Source organism: Ambystoma mexicanum, chromosome 8, assembly GCF_040938575.1.
Source record: "Ambystoma mexicanum isolate Mex_15411 chromosome 8, UKY_AmexF1_1, whole genome shotgun sequence".
Classification (NCBI taxonomy): Eukaryota; Metazoa; Chordata; class Amphibia; order Caudata; family Ambystomatidae; genus Ambystoma; species Ambystoma mexicanum.
Genome location: NC_090929.1, coordinates 1293685351 through 1293711615, shown reverse-complemented (window position 1 = coordinate 1293711615; position 26265 = coordinate 1293685351). Strand labels below are relative to the sequence as shown.

The following is a 26265-nucleotide window of genomic DNA, read 5'->3' as shown; positions in this document are numbered from 1 at the left end:
CAGCCGACATTGATGCTATCAGATACATTGAAAAAGGAAATCCTGATGTAATCGAGCTAGTAATTAAATCAAACATAGTTAAAAATATCATATGGCAGCACAGACATGATTTAATGATCAATGGCTTCCTAACACAAATACAAAAAGCAGAGCCTGTTCGTGATATTCAAACAGCAAATCCCTCTAAACCAGGCGAGTCGAGAGAACTAACCTGTAAATGTGCATGTTCAGATAATAAGAAAACAACTGGACCAACTAAGCAACCTCCCAAACTACCATTGGGATTGGATCTCAAAACCTAAATCCAATCCCCAACAAGCAAACACATCCTAAACAACTGAGCAGTCTGTTAATTACCTGCTCATTAATTTCATGGAACACACAAAGATGTTCTCATTTAATCTTCAACCAAGCAAATGTACTAAACAAGTAAAGTATAGTCCTCCTCCAATAAACATGTCTCACAACCACTCCAACATGGCCTGATCACACTCTACTATGCATTCCAGCACTGAAATCAGCTAGAGGCCGACCATCATCTGGCCTCTTAGTTGCCGTTACCATCTCCTCTGAATTGCATCTTAAAAGCTGGCCATCGCCCCATCCAAGTATTCAGGTTGTAACAATTATCTCGTGCAATGCTCGCCACCCCCTATATCAACAGGCTGGTATTATTAACATTTATTGGAACCCCAGTGCCTTTGAAGAAGATGTGTTTATAGCTCACATAGAAGCTATATCAGATCACATAGCACTTGTGCCAACAATACAAACAACTATCATTGCAGGTGATTTCAACACTAACTGCCTAATACAAAATAATATCAATTCCAGTTGACAAGCAACTAAATGGTTTGCACTCATGGATATTAGAAATGTATCAATGCTAAATGGCTCGACCCAACAAGATTTGCCACCTGCTCCGACTTGGTCTAGAGGCAAAGCATTCTCCACTATATATTAGATTTTCATTTTAAAAAAATGCTAATAAAAGAATAGCATTGTTTAGGATTAGTCCCAATCCTGCAAGTGACCATGAAATACTTGAAGTTAAATGGACTCCGCACTCAACTATAGCTACAACTTATAATACCCAACATGCCTAACATGATAGCATTGCTAAAAAAAACAATTTATGAGCAGTCTAATAGAGGAAATATCCATTGCTCAAGTTGATTATACCAAATCCATTCAGATAATAGTTCAAAAATATACTAATACTGGTTCCTCCTTCCCTAAATATAAATATTGATGGGACATGGACATTTTCAATTTGAAAAAGAATTATAGTCAAGACATTAGAAAACTTCTGGCGCTCACCTGCGCTACTTAAAGACACTTGCTCTGTACTAAATATCGCAACAGCATTAAGCAAATTATAGCGAACAAAAAACAACAGGATGCAGAGAAAATGCTACATGCAATTGTAAATAAATCAACATCTCAGATTTGGAATCATTTTATCGATGACACCTTAACACCTGCAGCCCCATCCCCCCTCCTCAATACTATTGATGAATATACATGGAGCAAACACTATCAAGAATCGTTTAACAAAACTCCATCCACTTCTCTATCACAAACCTCACCATGTACTGCACTCGATAAACTTGTCTATGATAAACTAGATATCATCATCATTTTAAGAAAATGAGTTCATCAAGAGCCCCTGGCCACGACAATACATCAAACTTTGCCATTAAAGCGCACCCAGAAGAGTGGGCAGAAATACTACAATTTATATTTTGTGAGATTATTAAATCAGGTCGAATACTCCAATCCTGGAAAAAGTCAATAATTCTACGCATATTCAAAAAGGGAGACCGATCTAATCCGTTAAACTATAGACCAATAGCATTATTGGATGTCCCTGGAAAAATCTTTTGTCGCATCATACTCTGCGACTTTAAAATATGGCTCACAGAAAACAAACTAATAGACATTCACCAATCATGATTCACACAAGGAGTAGGTACATCATTACATTTATACATTTTAGCAGCTCTCAAAAGACAAGCGTTAACCACCAAACAACTAATATTTGCTGCTAGTTGACTTAGTTGACCTAGTTGACTTCAAACAGGCCTCTGAAACAGGGTTCTCGCAAGATTTTATGGACCAAACTTTAAATGCAAATTGCCCATCTTATAAAATACACACGTTTTATACTAATATCCAATCAGAGTTAAGTTGACTACTCAGGGCCTGTTGTCTAAAGAAATACCTACCTCCACAGGCCTAAAACAAGGGTCAATTTTTTGCATCGATTTTATTAAATATTTATATAAATGACATATTGAAGGCCTTTAAATCTATTAGATTGTTTCCTCCTAGACTTGGATCATGTAAAATAGGCTGGCTATTATATGCAGACGACCTGATAATCTTGGATCAATCCCCAATAGGATTACAAAGAAAGCTAAATGCTCTGGATGCATATGCCTCTGCTAATAATCTCCTAATAAATACTGCAAAATCTAACAATTTAGTTTTCAAACACCAGTCCTCTAACCAAATTTAAATGGTCACTTTCGCAAACCACACTAGTCCAGCTAACACAGAATAAATACCTAGGAGTAAATTTAAATAACCATGTATCAGATCTTCCATATAAAATAGAGTTAAAATTGTGAATGAAGGCCTTAGCAACACAGGGAAAAGCACTTCATCACAAATACTGCACATTTTCCATTAAACCGGCAATAGTTTTCTACTTACAAAAAGTAATTCCTATTATAATTTATGGAGCGCACGCAAAGTTACCTGGCAACACTCCAAATTGGAACGCCCTAGAAGGACTTTACTAGAGGCAAATATTATCCCTACCGATTGGCGTACCAATTCCTATAGTTCGATTTGAACTGGGCCTCTTATCATTGAAAGCGCGCGTTCTGTGGTAATCCATAGCCGCCTACAGGAAATATTTAACTACCCCTATTATCTCATACACATTAATTCCTGTCCTCACAGCGCTACTGGAACAAGAAGCTCAGGGCCCGCTTCAAGCATGGAAATTGGCTTGCCTTACATCATTAAAAGAAGCAGATATTTCAATCGAATTATTGCTTGAATCCCCAGAAAAAGCCACATTTAAATTGAATTCATGGGATTGGAGAATGACATGGGAAAAATGCACAAACTATATTATCTTTAAACAAGAAGCTTTCCAACAAAAATCCCTGAAATACCAGCTTATCTCAATCCTCGAACTAAGGTTAAACCTATTGATTGATTGATTGATTGATATTTTATTTGTATCGCGCTCGTACACAAGTGTTTCAGAGAGCGACAAAGCAAGGGAGGGGAACAGGGGAGAACAAAACAGCGATCTTACTAGGCCCAGTGACATTGAGAACACGCAAGTGCGAGGGGGAGGGGAAAAGTGCATGGAAGGAGGGAGAAGTGGAAAGTGCGAAGCAGAGGAGAAACAGATAAATAACAATAAATAAATAATAAAGGCAACAAACAGTGGTAATGCAGCCAGCAATTTGCAAGTGCTAGGTTTAAGGCAGCAGACAGGGTAGGTCTGATAAGTGCAGGAAGAAAAAGGGGGGGCTGTATGGGTAAAGATACAGACCCCAGTGCAAGGGGTGGTCCAGAGGCAGTGCAGGAGGGTGGCAGGGTGAGCAGGTACCTGGGCCCGAAAGACAGAGGGTGGCTCGGTGCACAGTGCCAAGAGAGAACAGATCAGCAGGGGAGAGGGGGAACGAAGGCAGAAGAAAAGAGGAAGGTCTTGAGGTGCTTTCGGAACCGGAGATGGTTCTCCTCAAGTTTTAGAGTGGCAGGGAGGTTATTCCAGAGCGAGGCCCCAGCCGAAGACAGAGATCTACCCCCAGCTTGTTTCTTTGAAAAACGACTGACCCTGAGGGAGTTGGAGGTAGAGGAGCAAAGAGCTCGAGAGGGGAGGCATTTGCAGAGGGATAGCTGAAGGTATTTTGGACCCAGGCCCCAGAAAGCGCTGTGGACAATGCAGAGGGTTTTGAATTTTATCCTTTTATCCTTGCATCTACTGGGAGCCAGTGGAGAGATTTCAGAGCTGGAGAGATACGATCCCAGGGCTTGAGGCCAAGGACAAGTCTCGCAGTCCTGTTCTGGGTTAGTTGCAGAGGGCGGAGAGTAGAGGCAGGTAGATTTAGAAAGAGGCTGTTACAATAGTCCAAGCTAGAGAGAACCATAGCTTGGGATACCATGAGCTTCTGGGGGAAGGAGAGGAAAGGCAGAGTACCTCTGAAGAGGTGCAGTCAGAAATTTGACTTTTTAGAGACCTCAGAGATGTGGGCGGAGAAGGAAAGGGTGGAGTCAAAGATGACCTCGAGGTTCTTAGCGACGCAGGTGGGGGTAGGAAGAGGGCCAAGGGAGGCCAGCCAGAGAGTGAGGTGAATGGATGGTGAAGGTGTGCCGATGAGGAGGATCTCCGTCTTGCTGGCATTCAGACAAAGATCATTGACGGAACACCAATCTTGAATGGCAGTTAGGCAATCAGAGATGAGAGAGGGAGAGGAGGTGGCAGAGGGCAGCCTGAAAATGAGTTGAGTGTCGTCAGCATAGCACTGGAAATTTGAGCAGAAAGTGGCAGTGCAGTGGGCGAGAGTTGCCAGGTATTGGTTGAAAAGCCAGGGTGAGAGGTTAGACCCCTGGGGAACACCACAGGTAGAGAGGAAGATAGATGAAAGGAAGGACTCAAGTTGGTCCTGGGAGGGTCGATCTGAGAGGAAAGAGGTCAGCCAGGACAGAGCCTGATCAGTGATACTCAGGTTTTCACGGAGACGGTTGAGCAGGATGGTATGGTTGACCGCGTCGAAGGCAGAAGAGAGATCGAGGAGGATGAGGGCAGAGGGAATGTTAGAGTCAAGGTTGGAGAGCAGATCTTCACGGATGTTCAGGAGAGCAGTTTCCGTGCTTCTGGCAGCTCTGAAGCCAGACTGGTAGTCATGGAGACATCCAACAGAATTGCAATGAATGTTAAGGTCAGGCCAACCAAGTCTAAATTTACATCATACAAACTATCTATGATGCTTGACCCAACGTGCAGATTTTGCAAATGTCTAAGTACTAATGAAACACTCTGCCATCTTATTTCAGAATGTACAGCTTTAGTTCAAGTCAGAACAGAGACATACTATAAACATTTTTGTGAACTCAAAATGTTGACAAAAGAAAGTATGTGGTCATATAGATTTAATGCAACAAAAGTTTCCATAAACATAACAACGATACATTTTTTATTAGCACTGAATCTTACTAACAATGACAATATTTAATACATGTAAGCACCATAGATTACCAACGATTTCTAGGCGTTATATCTTGATAATGATTTTATACAGATTTTATATTGTATAATGGAAAAATTATTACAGTGTCAGTGCAGAATGACATCTTAACTCTTGATTTTATCGTAGATTTTAGAAAATTAATAATTTTAGAAATGTCATAACTATCTGTAACTCCACCACTAGAAAGATAGAATGTATATTTTTTGAGAAGTATGACATTATTTATTGCATAAATCAACCATCAAGTTTATAAGATAACTTTAAAGGTCACTTACTAAGACATGATTCCTTAAATATCATACAAATGAATCACATGAAATTGCAAATTACTTGTCAAGAATGAAATAATATGTAAAGAAACTGAGAAATAATATGTATGTTAATCTTATTGAAAAAGTTGTAAAATAACAAACAATGAACAATAAAAAAATAAAAATAAAAGATTGTCTTAAATGTCAACAGTGTCAACGGGCAGGAGTCAAGCAGGTCAAAGAGAGCACCCATAAGGAATTTCAGTACTAGATTTAAATACCAAACTCAACCAGAAATGGGACTAGAAGGAACACATTCACAAGTCCCTTTAGAAATGTAATAATCAGTGGCATCTTGAAATACGAGGTTTCTTCCAACGTGTGCTTAATGATTGAAAGCGCCAAGTACCCCTTGTTGGGTCCAATCTGGAGCCCTAGATTAATTAGGTGAAATAAGAAAGCCAGCACCATAGGTGTATCGCACTGAAAGGGATCGACATTCTTTTTCCTGCACCAGAACTTGTCCCAACAGCAGCGATACAGCGATTTCATCGCTGGCCTTCAGGCTGAAAGCAAGATCTCCATTACATGGTATGCAGAGATAAAATTGCGGCAAAAACATCGCCAGTGAAAAAATAAAATAAAAAAAACAAAAAAAAACATTGCAACTAAAATGCCTTGGTTTGACCAGTATTTAAAGGTGTACCCCATTCCACCGTTTAAGCGGAGCTAGCGGGGGTGTCCCCCGCTCCCCTTAAATGTTATAATGAGACAACCTCCTGATCACTTCAGGACTGGAGGAAATGCATGAAAGAGTGGAAATTCCCATCCACTACCAAAACATCCCCTACAGCTCCTCTTGGGGGGAAGTTCCGGTTGATGCTTGTCACAAACACATCTACTTGAGGGGTCTCCCAAAGGGTGAAGATCTCTTGAAGTAGTTCCTGAGCTAGTTCCCGCTTGTGGGAGACTGTGCTCTGCCTGCTCAGAGTGTCCACCGCTGTAGTCTCCTCTCTGGCTAGGTGAACGGCCAATAGAGAGATTCCTTCTTGAATTGCCCAGAATCATAGCTGCATTGCCTCTCTGCACAGTTGCCCTACACCTCCTCTCTTGTTGAGGTAGTACATGGCCACTGTGTTGTCTTTCATTATCGGGACATTCTTTCCTCATACAGTGGGCAGAAAGGCCTTTAGCACTAGTCTCATTGCCCTCAGCTCCAAAAAGTTGATGTGTAGTTTGGATTCCGATGGGAACCAACGACCGCTGACTGTCATATCATTGGCTTGGGCTCCCCACTCTGTGAGTGAAGCATCCGTAACTACGGTTATCGCCGGCTCTGGCCATGGTTGCCAACAGGTTCTCCCTTCAGAATGCTGTCCTTGCAGGCCCACCACAGGAGATGCTTTGTGGCCCTGCTTAGAACCTGAAGCAGATCTGACATCTTGCCTGAAGACTGAAACCATTGGGTTCTGAGGGCCCACTGGAGTGATCTCATTCTCAGGCGAGCTTCTGGCACCAGGAAAATGCATTATGCCATGAGGCTGAGAAACCTTTAAAAGTCGAAGGCCAGTAGATGCTGGGCACTCTGGATTGTGGTAACCATCTGCAGAATGTGTTGAACCCTAACCTTGGGTGGCAAGGCTTTTTGTGAGGACACATCCAGGACTGGTCCAATGAACTGGAGTCTTTGAGATGGTATCATGTTAGACTTCATGAAATTGAGGGAGGAGCCCAGTTTGTGGAGAGAGTGACAGGTTATGCTGAGATGTTGCAGGACCTATTCGGAAGAACGACCCCTCGTCAGCCAATCATACAGGTAGACATGAATCCCTGCTCTCTTGAGACTTGCTGCCACCATTGCCATCAACTTGGTGAAAACTCTCAGGCGGAGGTCAGCCCGAATGGAAGAACTCAAAATTGATGATGAGAACCGCCAACCACCAACCGCGAATCTAAGGTACTTTCTGTGCTTGTGATGGATAGGCACATTAAAGTAAGTATCCTGTAGGTCCAATTACCCCATCTAATCCTGAACTTGTAGGGCCTGAAGGATCTGAGAAAGATTGATTATCTTGAACGTGTCCTTCCTGAGGAACTTGTTCAAGCATCTCAAGTCTGAAATGGCTCTCGATTGACTTGAGATGCTTGAACAAGTTCTCAAGGATTCTCCATTACAGGTACAGGCTCAATAGCACTCTTCTCTAGCAGGCACAACATTTCCTGCAAAAGTAACAGATCCAGATATTTGAACGAGTGGCTCCCCGGTGGATGATCCTGAGGCCTTCTTAAAAAGGGGGAGGCAGTAACCCTGCAATACTGTTTCAACCCTGGGCTGCTGTTTCGAACACCAAAGCATCTGAAGTAATGCCTCTCCATTCTTTCAGATGCTGAGTGAGTTTTCCTCCCACCAGGGTCTTATGGGTTAAGGCCTCAAAGAGGTTTTGACGTGGCTGAAGAAGTTGTTGCTTGGGCGGGTTTGGCACATTTTCCTTGTCCACCCCGAGGGAACTATCTTTGACCTCATTGACCGACCATTCCTCTCGCTTTTCCAAATGAATAGTAACGAAAGCTGGTGCACTGGGGTGTGAATGCTGTGGCTGATGGCAGCGCCAAGTTATTTGGCTGCCGATTTCAAGGTCTGCAGCTTCTCCACGCTCTCGTCAGCCTTGCTGCCAAAAAGCTGAGTGCCATCAAAGGCCATATTGAGAAGTCTGGACTGCACGTCCGGTGCAAATCCCGACTTCCTTAACCACGTAAACCTGAGTATGACAGTGCTCACCACCATGGCACGGCTGATGCAGTCTACAGAGTCTAAACCTGACTGGAAAGACTCAACACTGCCTCCTTTCCATCTCTCACAATGTTCAGGTAGCCGTCTCTTTCCTCTCCTTCTGGATTGTGTTCAGCCGCCATGAAATTCAGTTCCATAAGGGAAAATAAATGTTTGCAAGTGTTCAAGTGCATTGACTGGTTTTAACACCATACTCTCTGCTGAGAACACCTTTTTTGCCACTGCGTCAAAAGGCTTATCTTCCCTATCTGGCGGTATTGTGAGGTATGCTGCTTGCTTCCACGTGGAAGTTGTTGCCTGGACCACCAAGATTTCAGGTGTCAGGTGTCTGGATAGATACCCAGGATCACTACTGGAATGCCGACATTTTTGGGTAAAACCTTTCTTGACAGCCGCGCTCGTTTCCGGAGCCTTCTAATTTGCCTTCACCCTCTTTTGTAGGGCAATATGAAATGGCAACACAGGGTCCTTTTGAGGTCCCTTATCCAAGATGTCAGTGAGATCATCTTGCTCAAATGGAGGGGCTGTCCAGCCCCATCCCAAAAATTCAGTTACTTTAGACATTGTCTATAGGAAGCATCTGCATGTACTGATGAATCTGGCTTCCCAAACTCCAATTCCAGCAAGGTATCAATGCCACTTGCTGTCTGTAGGTTTTCATATAAGGTACTGCATTCTAGATTCCTCCAAAATGAGGGCCTCAGGAACATTACGGGTTCCATATTCGAACCTGAATGGTGGTGTATCCTGATCCGATGGCTGATGCTCTTCAAAAAACGAAGATAAGGACTTAAAGAAATCCTTTGGAAGAGGTTTAAACATTTTTTCAATTTCCCTCAACAGTATCGAGGGTTTCGATGCCGTCGTCATCGATTGCTTTGACATTTTTTGTGTCACAGACTTCAATACCATCGCCGTCGATGGGGTCCTCGAAAGGACTTGACCAATGAATCGACAAAGTCTTCAGTGGCTGAGGACTGGATCTCTCGTCCACTCGAGACCTTGAAGGTTCTCGAGGGGTTAGAGACTTCTCTACCAGGCTCTACCAGGCTTGAGGGCACACAGGATTTCACATTGGACTTCTCCTTGTGGGATTAAGAAAGCATGACAGCCATGGCTTGTTTTTTTCTCGAGGGGGCCAGTGCCGCCTTCTTGAATATTTTAAGCATCTCCAGCCTAAAAACATTCCATTCGGCTGGAGTCACTGTTACTTGGGCAGGCTATCGTGTGTTCCAGAAAGGAGTCGGAAGACAAGGAAGGGGATATTTGGTGTCTTTTCTTCTTCTTTCTAGATGAAGATGAGGAGTGGTGTGAACCACTTCGAGAGTTTCTTGGACCTCTTTCTCCATGGAGAGTCTCTTGACTCATCCAACGAGTGCTTTTTCGATTGAGTTGTCGATGGGGATCGCAAAGGGGGCCTACCCGCTGCAAGTTTCCCCTTGAGTTACTTCAACGGCTTACCCATCATGGACTGGCATGACCCGCAGTCCACCGCTCTGTGGTCGACATTAAGACACCACAAACAGACCCTACGTGGATCAGTTAACAACATCTTGGCATTGACTATCAATATACTTTTTAAACCCAGTCTTCTGGATTGATGAAGCCGATGATGAGGCCATTTTCTCGAGTGTTGCAGTTTTGGGAGTAAATCAAGAGCACGCTGTGGCTGAGGCATAAGCTATTGTGGAAAAACTGAACTGAATAAGGGGCGTTGTGCGTGCTACTTACATCAGCAATGACATAAACCTTGATATGGAGGCCCTCATGCGGCAGCAAGTCGACCACAATGACACAGCACCCTCTGCCGAAAAACATTTTTCTGAAGCAGCCGACGCTGGGAGGGAAGATATCTAAAGATGAGGTATACATGGGAGGACACAATCTATTTGTTGAAGGAGAGACACAGGGCAAAAGCTAGCTGGTAAGTTCGAGTCAGCCCCTTGCTTTTTTATCAGAGGGGCGGCCATGAGGGAAAGCAAGCAGAGTAGGAGACGTTGAAGAGTTCAGTGAGGTGAGAGGCCCCTAAAGGGGCAATAGGCTTAAATATCTGAGGTGCATGAGGATATAATGGGGCACAAGAGGCGTTAGCCTTCATCAGTAGAAATAGGGTGTCTTCAATATTAGTGTGACTAAATTGAGAGATAGAGACGGAGGATGATGGTAGAGTAGACGGAATGTACAATCTAGGAGGAGGAAGTGGGGGGAAGGTCAGGAGAGAGTCTCTAATTTTAGAAAGTTTTGTAGGAAAGTATTCAGCTAGGTCATTAGCTGTGAGTGGCATTGATAGTCATAGGTTTAGGATGAAGAAGGAGTGAGTTTACAGTGCCCTGTAGCCAGCGAGGATGGTGTGGTCAATGAGGGTGAGGTAGAATTCTGCTTTTGTTCTATCAAGAGTTCAGGGCAGAAAGGTGGAATTGCAGGTCCTCGTGCAAGTGGGTATGCCTCAATTTGCCCAGCAGCCGAGGCATGCCTATGCAGGTAGAGAGCATGAATGGGTTGACCCATGGTTCAGGATGCTGACACTTAGGGGTGAAAGTTAGCAGTTCAAATTACTCCAGCATTTACCATCCTGGTGTGACCAAGCTCTCCCCATTGTCATGGCAGAGCCTGCCTTTGAAAGACTTGTTACCAGCTAACCCCCCATGGATTATATCCTTCCTCTAGGGAAGGTGACAAGCCTTTCCAGAGAACAAATGGGAGTTTCTAGGGTGGAACCCAATGATGAAACTCAGTACCAGACTGCTGATACACAGAAAGGCTCAGACAGTTGAACCAGTCACTAGAATCAAGACTGACAACAGAATGACACCAAAAGGTTTTGGACGGTATAATTGTATATCCCCACAGAACACCATACCAAACTAGTTATGATTTGTATGTATTCATTAATCTTCCATCATGCCTTAAGGGTACACAATTATACAAAGTTTGGATCAGGGTTGCCGACAAATAATGCAGAGAAACACGTTTACACTATACTTTTCAACAAGGAGCATTATGAAACTGGGATCTGATTGGCACACCTCACTTTCTGAGGAAGAATTTTAAGCATCATTTTGTCTTAAAAACCATAAAGGTGTCAAGCTAGTACAACTGCACAGACAGCAGTCACATGCCATCCGATTTCAATTTTCTTTCCTATTTTATATACATTTTGCTACTCACGAAATATTGTTAATAAGTAGAGGGCTTATATGAAATACATCACATAGTTTATATTGATTTATTTAGGAATTTATTTTGTTAAGGTCATTCTTATTGAATGTGAATTTTGTATTGCATTTTGTGGATCAGGTATTGATGAAATATATAAATGTCATATTTTAGTTACAAACGTATAATGAGTTTTTTTTTTTACCAGTGTGCAATGTTATATTTTCAACCAATCGACACCAAAAAATATGGATGTCATTTTATTTTAAACCGTACATTTGGAAATCTGTATTCCATATAGGAGTCAAATAGCCAATTAAATCATTTCACAATAGTATAAGTAATAGAAGTACACATCTGTCTTTGTTAGAAGTCAGAATACTTTTAAAGTGGGAAAATCTTTTAATCGTTCAATTTTGTTGACTCACCTTTCTTCAGCATTTTGATTTCCTATGTTTGCCAAATGCTCTGCTGCCTTCTGCACACAAGCAGTATGATGCTGGGCTTTCATACAAAGGAAACTGATCTGACCCTTGCCATTTTTACCTGTGGAAACTTTTTAGAAAAAAAATAAAAATGCATGGTTAATATTATATGCTATCTAGATGGGTATCAGTAGTTTGATTCAGGTTCTCCCACTATACAACAAAAAGATCAAAACAAACACAAATGAAAAGTTGTGGAAACTAAACCATCAGATTTATTGTTCACATAAAGGAAGAAAGCCTTCTTTGAAAACTCACAATGAAGTATGCTAAAATTGGTTTGTGCAAATCACGAATCTCCCAATTTTCTGAAATTTCAAATAGGTCAAAATTAAGATTTGTCAAGTTCAACCTTGCTTTTATATAAATGCGCAGACTTGTGGATGGTGCACAATTTTAGTGAAGGCATTTGAAGCGGCTGAAGGCTTTGGTTAGCGCTCATGCCTAGAAGATAATTATTTTAGAATAGGGTTAATTAGGTTTAGAATTCAAGTAGATTTGGGTAGAATTAAAATTTGGTTAGGACTCCATGTTTAGGAATTATGGTGACATTTATTTTGTGGAAATGTATTCTGTGGAAGAATAACATCACAGGGTGACACTTATGTGGGAAGGTATACAATGACCGAGTGCCAGATGCCTCTTTTTGTGAGAGAGAACACACAAATGACATTTGTGACATCATCAATGACATTTGTGATGTCATCTTTGAGGTCATGGGTGTTAATCTTAGCAGTGCACGTTGGTGGTGCGAGTTATGGTTGCTTAGCTTACCATAACTGGTGAATTTCTGGGGTTTTACTTGTAACCATAATATCCTTTTAACACAAGTTGTCCAGTGGTTTTGATAGGTTATTAGTCCAATGTAACCATAATGTCCCTTTAATAACGTTTTTTCACTGTATTTGATAGGTTTTTATTAGTGCAACTTAACCATAACTCCCCTTTAACTAAGTTATTTCACTGAATTTGATAGGTTTTTATTAGCGCACCTTAACCTTAATGTCCCTTTAACAAAGTTGTTTCACTGAATTCCACATGTTTTTACCAGCTACCCTTAATCTGTATACATATACCATACAACATACTAACCCTCCTGGCCCAAAATGATAGCCACACAGTCTGCGGACTGTGCGACTGTCCGCGGACCTCGGGCAACATCCACACTGCCCAAAAGTTCAGGGGTTGTCTTACATTGTTGTTGCATGCATCAACGCAACTGAACATTTGTAAAGAGCAACACAGAAGTGTAAAAAAATTAAGTAGGTCTGCAAACTCTATATTCATAAAAGCAGCAATGCAATTACATAAAATGTGCAACATAATGGAATGCACCAAGAAGTAAAAAAAACCTGTGTTTCCAACAGTATTACCCCAGTGCTGCTTTGTATATACAGTGAGAATCAACTGCCAACGGGAGAACTGCAACATAGCAACAGCAGAACCATACTAGAAAGTGATAAGTACATTATATTTCTTCCTGTAACCGTGCAGTTTGTTCTGTGTACATGCCTAATGACATTTTCTTTTTTGGCAAGCACCGTGGAGTGTTTTGAGGAGAAATTCCCTCTTGATGAAATGAGTGTAGATAGTAACTGTAATGGTACACAGTGCAATTTAAAAAGTAGGAAAATGAAAGCACATTGCTTCACATGTAATTTAAACATTTTCTTTTGTTTTAAACAGTCGAAACTACGCGCGAAGAGAATGGGCCGGATTCACCAGCTACTCCACAAGTGGCTAGACACATAAAAACCCAAAATGCCACTGTGGGAAATTAACTAGTCAGCCTGGTGGCAAATATGCACCAATTAAACAAATGTTTTGTCGACTTGAAACTGTTTGTAGCGAGACATATAATGGGAAATATAAAGTACCACTGCCCCACTTGCACCTGTACACCTTCCCCGTGCCCCAGCCAAACATAGCCACAAATGTCCTGCACTCAGAGACGCTATGCAATCTCCTTCCTTTCCTCCCCTGATAACCAGACTGTGGTAGACCCCACTTACCATGTGTATGTTTCCCATTTTTCTACCCCTTCCCTTTCTTAATGTGGCTTAATAAATTGTATGTGTTTACTGTTGCTCTGTGTGTGTATTTTTTTTTTTAAAGCCCTGTTAAGAGTCCGTGGAGCGCGCGACTTTCCGGCCTGTCCATAATCAAAATGGAGGTGTCCTTCGGACAGCGCGCCTGTCCGGACATGTCTGCAAAATCATGACGCACCTTTATATGATTTGGGGGTCCAGGCCTTGTCCTGGGGGCATATGCGCACCCGATCCCAAGTGCCCTCCGAACACTGCACCTGTCCGCAAAGTCTGTAAAGTTGTGTTGCAATTTTAATTAGTTCTGGGGTTCCACCACAGTCCTGCGGACACCTGGGCGCATGCGCAGCTGATCCCCTGTGCTCTCCGAAAAACTGCACTTGTCTGCACAGTCCGTAAAGTTGTGTCGCAATTTTAATTAGTTTGAGGGTCCCGCCCCTGTCCTACGGACACCTAGGCGCATGCGTATATGATCCCCTGTGCCCTCTGAACACCACGCCTGTCCGCAAGGTCTGTAGCATGTGTGGCACTTTGAATTAGTTTGGGGATCCCGACCCTGTCCGGTGGACACATAGGCGCATGCGCACATCGCATCCCGCACAATAGGTGTCCTACAGACAGCTTTCCCATTCGCAGAACCTTAGGGATGTCAACATGTGACCGCACCCAAGGTGAGCGTCGGTCCTTATTCGCGAACACTGTCCGGGCACTCGGATACCAAAAAAGTGCTTTTTTGAGGTGTTTTACTATGAAACTTCACCCTTGCAGAGGTCCCAGACCATGCCCCGGGCGATCTAGAGACTTTTTGGAACTTTTTCAGCCCAGCTTGGGGTTCGAAGTGTTCATGGAGTGCGCAACAGTTCGCGTAGCGCTCCCCAGCATCCCTATTAAAAAGCCACACCCCAGTGCTGCTCCTCATTCTGTTTTTGGATTTCCTAGACAGAGAACTGCGCCAGATTGCTGCCTGCACCAGATTGCTGCTTCCTGGTTTCCGGTTTGCTCAACTCAAATTTCCTGAAGGATGGCATCCACTGCTGCCTCTGCTGCTACTGCCTCCTCAGCATAACCCTCACCACCCCCACCACCATCTTCAGGAGGGCATGGGGAGGACAACAGGCATGGGGATGCAGAGGGGGGAACAAGAAAAGGAAGAGGATGAGGTAGTGGAAGTCCCCACTACCAGCTGCCAACTTGGCTCTTGGGTGTGGAGGCTCTTTACCACCATTGGGGGGGTAGCCAAGGCTTGTGCGGCTATGGTTCTCTGCAATGAGTGCCTACCCAGTCGCAGCAAACCTGCAGTTCAGAGGGTTGTCTCCTTCGAACATGGTAGTAGGTTGAGTTCCTCTGCAGCATCTTCAGCATCTGCTCCTGTCACCAAAGGGACACTCCTGTGGGCCAACGGATCCCTGACTCAGCCTCGCAGGCCATACGCACCGCAGTAGACCCTTACCTTTCAAAGGTCACTGTATTGTGTATGTACTGTGACGCAGTATTCTGAAGGGGTGAGCAATTCTGGATTGATTTCGAGGCTACGGTCTGGGAGCACGAGCGAAAGTGCCACCTACCTCGATGAGGCCCACCCAACTTCTTCCTCTCTCCACCTGCCCCTTCGTCACTGCTGTTGGTGCACCTTGCCTACCCTCCCTTCCCTTCCCTTGTGCATCATGTTAAATACCCCAAAATATATAAAACAAGAAAACATACAAAAAAACGGCTCTTTTCAGAGTCACCTTTCACAGTTTAAAAATCGAAGTGTCAATGAAATGGTGCAGGCCCCTGCGCTGTCCACGAAGTCTGCGCACAGTGCAGTAGTCTGCAGACTTCCAAAACATGCAAGTGGTGGCAGCATGTAAACCATTGCATTCTGTTCTGGGAGAATGTGGCGGCTCTGAAAAGACCCTTTTTCTTTTTTTTTTTGTGGAATATTTGAAGTGGCGAACACCCACTGCACAAATGCTTGCTATGCTTGCAAGAAGGGCTGCAAAGCATTTTGGATATTTCACAAAAAAAGGTGATTGCCAGCATCAGTAAAATGAACGCCATCTCGGCGGAAAATGTTGGTGCTACGAAATGTAATGTTTTCATTGTGGAAGGAAGACTAACGCTTACCTGAACCCTGCGGGAGCACCACTCACCTCTCTCTCGATGCTTCTTAGCTAGCAATGTATGTTTTCTTATAGGCTTCTCTTTCTACAGCTGGAATGTTCCTTTTGTCCTTTTATAGTGGGCTCTCCATCCTGCTTTTGTGCAAGGGCGCTTGTCCTGAAGATCTTTATGGATTTGAGAACGGATGGAATGTTATGGCAAAGGATTACTTAATGATATGCCCCAAAGGTCAGGACCCTTTCAAGAATTATTTTTAATGGAACCTATTTACTGGGAACTGGCATGTACTATGCTGGAGGAAATTTGAGCACTCCTGAGAGGAATGAACTAAAGTTCTATGGGAAGAGATGCTGCTCTAATACATAAATGAGGGTCATAACCCAAACTCCCTTTCTCTGACTACCACATATGAAAAATCACACACCTCAACAACCAACAAGAAACTGTGTGTAACAATATAAAAGTCGTGAATTGTTTGGTTTTCAATCTACATGAACTGGATGTGTACGACGCTCTGGAGAGAGATCTCAAATGCGCGCCATTGTAATGCAGACAGCTGAAAGAATGCTGACTGTTACAGAGCGGCGCTCAGAGTTCTGAATTATGTGTATTCTGTTTTTTGGATGCGGAACAGCAATGGAGTGCTGACCGTGCTGATAAAGGAACAACTAAGTTATGAAAAGCTCACAGAAACACAATACAATGGCAATCGCTAAAATGCATGTAACGTATACCGTTCGAATGCAGAATAGCAACTCAGAGCTATCCGCGTAATGAACGGCACAACAGGTTTGTTAAATATTCACAGATAAATAGTGCGAGTGCTATATGATATCAAACGCAACCACAATTATGCAACTGAGGGTACTTGCGGTGACAACTGCTGACTGGAATTTGGCTCGCGCATGTGAACTGTCTTAGGGAACAGAGTTATGCGGTGACTGGAATACAACAACTGGAAATGCTGAGGCGGAATTAGGCACTGGGTAAAAACTAATGCAATGACTTCAAGGAAGGCTATGAATACAAATATATCTGAGGTGACAGGAAAAAACGGAGGCCGCGGTAAGCGTTAACTGCAAGTGTTTTACTGCAAGCAGAATGACGTGAAGCACAGAGCTCCCGAGGGAAGGGGCTTAAATAGGGCATGAAGGAAAAAGTCTAGCCCTACACAGTTACTACAGAGAACAATGGAAGCGGCCATGTTGGGTAATCAGGAAGTAGCCACCTAATTGCCTTCTTTCATGCTAAATTGTTTGTGCAATGCCCATGCATGGTAAGCTGAAGACCAGGTTTTCTTGTGAATGTTACTGGGAGCCTTTCCTGTGATCATGACAAAGACATACCAACATCTCGCAAAAATGTGCAAACAGCCTTGTTTGCATTGTGCTTGGCTTTCTCCACCAAATGCGGACCAAATGAAGAACAGTGCAGCCACATCTGTCTCTGGGCAGTGCGCAAAAATATTATTCAAGAGTTTGGAAACATGATCATGACTTTCCCAAGTGTCTCCTTCATCGCAAACTGCAGAGAGATTCCAGTAACGTGGCCTAAACTGTTCCCTCCACAATGAACAATAATAATGGGTGGAAGATGCTGCATCACCAAAGTGGCACAAAGGGGAAGCAAATCCAGCCACTTCATGCCACACACTCCATACCAGTGCACATCCACATGAGGGAATCCAAGATGTGCAGCAACTCCACAGTACTCCGCATGCACCTGCAACCAATGTATCCAAGAGTCCCCCAAAATCCAGACACTACCTCCTAAAATACACAGACATAGCAATAGCCATCTGAACTCTTCTCAGCAAACAGAGTCTCTGCCACACTCTCTCCTTGCGCATCACACCCAAGGAACCTTATTGGCCAAACCCCTGTCCTCCACAGTCCCACTTCCATGCCTACCATCCTTAAAAGTCCCGGATGTGGCATGTGCGATCTGCAAACTACTGCAGTGTTCGTGGATAAATCGGCCAAATCGGGGGGGGGGGGTATTCTTTGGGGGATTCTCTTCTTTTCCTGCTTACTGCCTTACATAAACCTCTGCAAAGCATCCCATAGATTGTGAGAAAAAAAACACGCATTTCCAAGAATGGACAACGAAAAACCATCTGCAGTAAAATAGTGCACACTAAGGGAGTCAATGTCATTAGAGAAAACATCTCAGCACGTCGCAAAACTACACCCATTCCTCTATTAACGAGGCGCCTTCCAGCATTTTGCTGGGGATAAAAAGTCATTGGGATTGTTCCATTGTGGTATTTCAGAAAAATCCACCTTTGCAGTAGGGAAACGCAGCATCAGTTCTTCCACCAACAACTTCAGCACAAGAACCAAACTTGGAGCACTGATGTAGCCCAAATGCTCTCCTCCACAGTTCACCACCAAAACATCAGGATACCAAAAGTACCCATGTCTCTGCAAAGAGCAAGCAGTGCCTGCAAATTGCAGCCAGGCACACTGTACCACAATGCCTGCAGGCCTGGAAACCCAAGATCACCAGAAACACCTCTTGCCTGGGCATACATCTCCAGATCATACAAAAATGAATCTCCCACTATCCATACAATAAGTCTCTGGATCTCTCCAACACCAGTCATCTTCACTACACAACCAACAACACAATAAAAAAAGTATTACTCTCCATTCCTGTGAAGCACAACCTAAACACATGATTGGTAATTTCCCACAGTACCATTTCCATGGCAGGCATGCTGAGAAGCCGGGATGTGGCACGTCCTATCGGTGAACTACGGTGGTTCCGGCGGACGCTGCAACACAGGGGCAGCCCTTCTTCCCTTTCCACTTCACTCTTTGCAGCACTCCCTCATTGGCTACTGTTAAGCAGTCACATAACCTTCCACCGATCACAGGCAAAAATTCTACATCTAACTCTCATCACAGTTCAACATTTTAGATGTACTGTTGAACAGCTCTCATGTAATTGAAAAGGACCTCCATCAAAAAAAAATGCAAACTACTCCAAGATTTCTGCTTCCAGATTCATCCACCTCTGCATCCATCAGCACAAATTACAGCAATGCATATATTTTGTAGACTACATTTGCAACTCTGTCACAAATGCATATGAACAGGCTGCCTGCCACTTACCCTACATAACCTACTGAATAATTGTACTCTTGTTTCTCCCATCTCCTGACATCCAGTGGCAGTTACTTACAATGCTGTAAGCTTTCAAAGTTTTCTTTTAATGCCCACTTGAAGACTGTTAAGGTGGGAGTCGCAGGAAAGTTGCGTACCTGAATACCTGGTTGATCTCGACGGGGCAGCCAGACTGACGAGAAGAATTGGTGACACAAGAAACCAGCCTCTCCTCCACCCAGAATGGGTACTGGGTAAAAGATGGACCGATTCCCAACGCCACAAGCTGCTCTCTCCTGGTTTCTGTGACGTCGGGACTGTGCAAGCACAGGCAGGAGAGGTTGAAGGAACAAGTCCTTGAAGTGGCGAAGCTCCAGAGTCCACGGATGGGAGAGGCGATTCCAAGAAATGAAGCTGAAGAAACTGGATGCTGTGATGCTTGAGAGTCCAAAGAAGAAGGAGCCGTACTCCAGAAGCTGACCCCGGATGCTGTGATGCTTGAGAGTCCAAAGAAGACAGGGCCGTACTCCAGAAGCTGACACTGGATGCTGTGATGCTTGAGAGTCCAAAGATGGCGGAAGCAAGCACCAGGAAAGGCACTGGCAGGATGACCACAGGGCACAGGCTGGCGCAAGGTAGGAGAGAAGAGGCAAGGGAAGGCAGGGAGCACTGGTCAGGCAAAGGGAGAGGAAACCCGGGAAAAGATGGGGAAACCAAACAGGGACCAGGCTGGGAGAGGAGAACTAGAAGGCAGGGAACCCCAGCAAAACCAAAAGAAAACCAAGGGAGATCCAGGAGAACCCTAGGGGAGAAAACTGGAGGCAGACTGGAGAGGAAAAGGGAAGGGAATCCCCAGGGTGAAGAAAAGAGCTAGGCAGGCGCTGGAACACAAGGGAGAGCGAGTAGCACGATCTGGAACAGAACGCGTTGAGACGCGATCTGCTCCCGATCCTCACTCTCCCTTTATGGGCCGCCGGCGCCCGCGAGGCCTGGAACGCAAGCCTGATTGTAGCCGGGCGCCGGTGGACCCAGAACGAGGCTTGGACAGCAAGCCGCTCCAATCCCGGGTAACCGCTCCACGGCGCATGCACGGAACCGTGACCGAGGGCTCCCGCGCATGCGCCGAGGAGCTGCAGCCCAGGTCCCCGAAGCTCTCCCTCCGGCGCCTCCCTAAGCGCAAAAGCGCGAATAGAGGCGCCAGGAAGGAAGAGCGCGTGTTGCGAACCCCGGTCTCCCGGTAAGCGTGACACAGAAAAGCTGCAAACCACATATTTCAATTGTATCAGCACTCTCTCTGTTGTTGTAAAACAAAAAAAGAAAACCACATTGGGAACATTTGCACAGCAAATTCAGGTGGCAGATCATATGTTAAATACTCAGAATGCACGCAGAAAAGGTAAACTGCATGTATGTTAGAAAAGCATGGCAAGTACATACATTACAAAATTATCAGAATTACCCAAATTACCCATTGGAAGGAAAGCAAAGAAATGCATGTGCACATTGTCAACAGTGCTATCTTAAATTTGAATAAATAAATGCAAGAACAGGAAAGGATTTCTGCCCTCATGTAGCAAGCCTCTATGTGTGGGAAACTTAACAAAATTCCACACAGTAACAATCTCCTTTTCAATCTGTACATCATTCTGCCCTTTTTCTCACCCTACTAGGACTTGCACTAATCCATTTCCAAAGCAAGTAGTGCAACAGCACCCCACACACTTGCAAAAGTGCAGCCCAATAGGGCATAGTTATCACTGCAGCAATGGCCCCCATAACAACGATGCTGATGCTCCCAAATCCCCACTCATATGCACTGCTGTCCAATTGCTGTACGATTGGAGAGACACACTAACTCATCCTGCAAACAAATCCTCCTCATTTCTAAAATAATGTGTTCTCCTAGTACTATTACTGTGTCATTAACACACATACCCACTAACTTCCTTCTTTAGTAATTGCAGTGAAGAACAGACTTCTAACAGCCAGTGAAGTCTCTACTGGAATATAAAACCCAGAAGAAACCTACTCTTCACATCCAACTAAGTAAGTGCAGTACTGAAGCAGTGTTCTGTCTGTTACTCAGACAGTGCAGTAGTGCTCTTGTATTGTAGCTTAGAAAATTATATCCAACCCCACAGCACTTGCTTCACTTTTACTCATTGCACCTTACCAGGCCCACTCTGTATTGTCATCTGAACACCAGTAAGGTAACACCTACTAGTTTTGTGAAAACATTGTAATGTTCTTACTTCTTCAGGCACAGTACACTGTCATACACACTGAATCAAACCTTTCACACAGGAACACACACACACACATACAAGTACAACTTTCTCAACCAAAAGTAACAGCCCTTTCCACAATCACACACCCCTCTATGTATGCCTACCCTCATATTCAGACACTCATGCACAGTGCACTCAAATACATTGCAAAACTTCTAATCCCACACTTTCTTTTTTTCTCCAAAAACAAGAAAATGCGTACCAAAAAGCAACTCAGTAGAAAACAATGCAGAAATAGAGCAGATAAAATTCAAAGCATGTGAAACAGCCATCTGCCTTTAGCAGAGTTTGTACAAAAAAGTTCAAAAATAACAGCTAACAGTCAATGAGCAAAACGGAACCAGGTAGCAGGAAAGATAGCGTGAGCCCTCTTCCAAAATTTAAACCTAAAAAGAAATGTATTAAGAAGAATGCAATTAACAGTAGTGCTAACACGGCATCTACCAATGTTAACGTAGCCACAGGTAAGCATTCCAAAAAATAAATATTACAAAACATGTTCCACCATAGAGTCCTTCTGAACCTTATAAAAAAGGGGAGACATCATGCTCAACCCTTAAAATCTGATCCTGGAAGCTCTCATAGACAGTGCAATGCTCCTCAAAAGGACATTGTTTATATTAATTTTAAACAGAATGAAACCACTAACAAAATTAATTAGTAAACAACAAAAAGTACTTTGCAACATACGCAATATCAACATAGATACCTTTGCAAACTTCTGTGCAGGTGAGTGGATTCACACAACCAGCACAGAGCCATATTTCAATGAAGAGGCATACAAACGAGCAAACAAACCCAATTGCCATACATAGCAGTGGCAGAGGGTATGAAAAGGTAGACAATAGCATTATGGCAGAAGAAACGCTGATTGAAAGAATATCCCAACAAACTTCCACACAACACTCCATTGCACCGAACCAATCTGTCCCGTCTATAAATGGCTGTGCACCTCAATTTGTAACGTACGAAAACAATCCTTCAAATCTTTACGGCAATTCCTCAATCAGTATGTCAAAGACACATTAAAATGAAAATATTGCAAACCATGGACTCCTGTCCAGTGCGCAAATACACAGGACTGCGAGGACATTCATTAGCTTGCATCAAAATGTTAGCAACACACCATTCTACTATACGAAATCTCTTTCAGAGACTGTACAAAACAAATAGTCCTGGTTTAGCGCTGGAGCATTTATTGCACATTCTACTGCATTGCACAGCCATAGAACTTCTTGAAGAAATAAATCACATCCAAAGCAAATAATTTGGAAGAGAAGAGCACTTACAAAATCTAGTAACTTTAGAACAGAGTAGCGAAAACATTGCAGATGGCAACCTTCTATTACACATGTACAAAAAAGAAATAGCAAAGTTTAAAAGCACATCTGCTGAAGTACCAAACCAAGTATGTCTATGTTGTCGCAGAAAGTTTTGTACAAAGAGCACCAAAACTGTAGATATAGCATACAAAATAGAAGACAATGAGGAATCCCTATGGTTTCAATTAGCTCTCTACCTTATAGCAGAAAACAAATATGAAATAAGTAACCCCTAAATACTTTGCACATACCGCACTGCAAACCTTGATAATAACCAAATCCCTTCACAGGCTAACACTAATAACTTGGAAATATTCCCACTTCCAAAACCACTCCAACAGCTTAATTTGTGTGAGAGCATTGTAATCTAAACAGTACACCCATTTCAAGCGATAACACCCCTTCAATCGAAAACAGTCAAGTTGCCTCCTTCTGAATTACCGAAAGGCATTCATGGCAAAGTAGTTTATTTGCCATTACATAGTAAAGAAAATGTAGACACTCTGGGAGTGCAACGGCCAATAGATCAATATTTAATTATCCTAGTGAATGGTGTACCTACAAAAGACAAACAATTGGCAGCAACTAGTAGACTTAAACAAAGTTAGAGAAGCCCTGCAATATGTTAAAGACAACAATGAATACTACAAAGAAATAAACATTGAAGAAAACCTGAGACAAACCACCAAAATAATTCAGGATTCCTCATCAACTGGCCAATTTGAACTTGTAGATCCTACTACAGCATCCAATATTTTAGACCAGTATACAATTCACCCACTGCACTCCAAAGACAGCATAGAAGATGCACTACAAAAACATCAAATGTGGCAAGCCAAAAGATCTCCAGTCAGCATATGGGAAAAAAGTATAGAAGCACAAGCCTTTCCTCTACTCTTTCCTACTGGAAAAAGGTGGAAGCTATGATGAGAGATGCACACAAATAACAGCATCAGAATACCGCTCCTTATGAATGTATTTTGAAGACCCCAGATTCAGACAAAACATGGAATATATATTCCACTTCCTGTTGGAAAATAAACTAGCAACTCCATGTTACAGAGTTGCAAACACATTGCAAACAGGTTACATTTTTACATGTCTGCTACGCATCTACTTCAAAAGGTGCAAGAGAAAGATTAAGTTTTACAGTCAAGTATCATAAATCTCTTGGCAAACATGTGTAGTACAAAAGAATACTGGTTCAGACATCACACGGATGTACGGTATATGCTACGCAACCTTGGCCCACCCACATGGTTTGTCACTTTAAGTTGTGCAGAGTATACATGGGAAGGCTTGTACAATTTCCTACGCATAGCAATCGAAAACAAAGCAGGGATAGACATGAAAACACCAGGAGAACTCTGCTCTCTTGACCCTGTAAATGTGTCAAGGTACTTCCATCACTGCTTTATTGCCATGCTGCACTTCAGCTGTAATAAAACCATTCCTCCCCTCAGAGAAGTGCAACACTTCTTTTTGGAGAAAAGAATATAAATCCAGGAGGAGCACAACACATCCACATGCTTTTGTGGATTAACAATGCTCCTAAATTTGGTCACGACAGTGATGCCACTGTTTTGCAGTTCATTCACAAATATGTCACTTGCAAAATCCCTTCAGAAAGCACACATAGTGAGCTATATGAACAAATGCTGCGGTTTAAAAGACATAAATGTGTCAAGTATTGTCGACGCAAATATAAAAACAAAGGCAAATACCACACCAAATGCCACTTTGGATTCCCTAGACCAATTTCAGCAAAAGGAAAAGTAAACTTCTGTCAGACATAGTGTAAAAGGCAAATCACCTAAGAACGCATACTGCATTAAAAGAAGCGAAGCATCAAAGTACATCAATGATTACAATGCAATCATTGCCCTCTTATGGAAAGCAAACCTAGATGTGCAGTACAATTCCACTGCAGTTGCACAAAATGTCACAGCCTACTTTAACAAAGCAGAGAAAACAGAGCTGAACGACCTCAATATATACAGCTTTGACATAAAAATGCTCTCCCATAGAGAATGTGGTTGCTACGAAACCACAGACCGTTTAACAGGCACAGCCTTATATGGGAAATCTGAAAACATAGTCTGGCAAAGCCTTGGTCCTGCTGCATCCAGAAAGAGTTCTCAATTCATACCAAGACATAGAAATAATAGCCAAAATCGATCCCAACAGCCAGGACATTTTGAAAAACTATTTATTGGACAGGTACTACCCAAACAGGAGTACTGCTTTGGAAACCATGTCTGTACCACATAGCCCAACATTTCTCATACAAAAATAATATTAAACCAGATGAGAGAAAAAAGGTAAATACATAGTCAAAAGATGTGAGGGCAGCCTGGTTAAACTTATCAAACATACATTGGCTAATCATATGAAGCTATCATTTAAAACTCCTCAACATAGAGAACGTTACTACAAGTCCCTACTGCACATTTTTAAACCACTTAGAAATTAAGAAGCTTTATTGGACACCCATTCCTCCTATGAAGATGCGTTCAATGCAAGTGAAAGCACTATAACAGATATATATTTCAAGCAGTACAAAAACATGTTGGACAATGAATGCCAACAAGAGGAAGAACTTCAAGCACAACTAAATGTAGACACTCCTGAGAGCAGTCAACCCTCTCTTACAGGAAGCCAAGAACCACTTGAAGAGCCACTCATAGTAAATGAGGAAGAATTAGACATGACTGAAGTAGAAAACACCAGAAAACTACTGAAATCACAACTGAATGATGAACAGCGTAGCATTTTCCTGGAAGTAACTAAAGACATTTCACATGGTGTGCAGCACAAAACTAAAATGTGTACCTGTCAAAACTATAAACTATAAACCTGTACTCATGTATGTAAGTGGTGAAGCTGGTTCAGGCAAAACATTCTTAATACAAAGCATCAGCAAGGTCCTCCAAAAATTGACAAACAACAAGCTTTCAGCTATTTTAACTTACCCCACAGGTTTAGCTGCCTACAACATAGGTGGTGTTAATTCACACTGATTGCTACTTCTTCCAGTAGAACACCAAAACAAATTAGAGTACTGCAAACTTTCAGCAGAAGCTGCTATGGAGCTACGCAGAATTCAGAAACAAATGAATATGCTCCTAACAGATGAGGTGAGCATGGTCTCCAACCTAATGCTGGCTTTGATTCACCTCAGATTGCAAGAGGTCCTTAAAACTAACTACGGAGAACTCTTTGGAGGAAAACACGTTATTGTTTTCTGAGATCTTCTTCAATTAACATCAGTGAAAGGTGAACCTATTTTTAAAACCTTAGGACACATACTACGAGATAACGCACTTGGCAGCATAGGAAATGTAAATCTCTGGCAACATTTCCAATACAGAGAACAAACTCAAAACATGTGTCAGTCTGCAGACCTCACCTATGCTAACATTTTGAAAAGCATTTAGA

General features: G+C 42.9%; 1 protein-coding gene across 3 annotated transcripts in view; it reads right to left on the bottom strand.

Moving 5' to 3' along the window:
* The window catches only part of CFAP46 (cilia and flagella associated protein 46), a 2698259-nt gene that overhangs the window by 2021608 nt on the left and 650386 nt on the right, over positions 1-26265 (bottom strand). For all 3 annotated transcript variants that reach the window (XM_069611407.1, XM_069611408.1, XM_069611409.1), the window contains exon 15: positions 11903-12029. In XM_069611407.1, coding sequence (XP_069467508.1) covers positions 11903-12029 — 127 coding nt within the window. The remainder of the gene's footprint in view (positions 1-11902; positions 12030-26265) is intronic.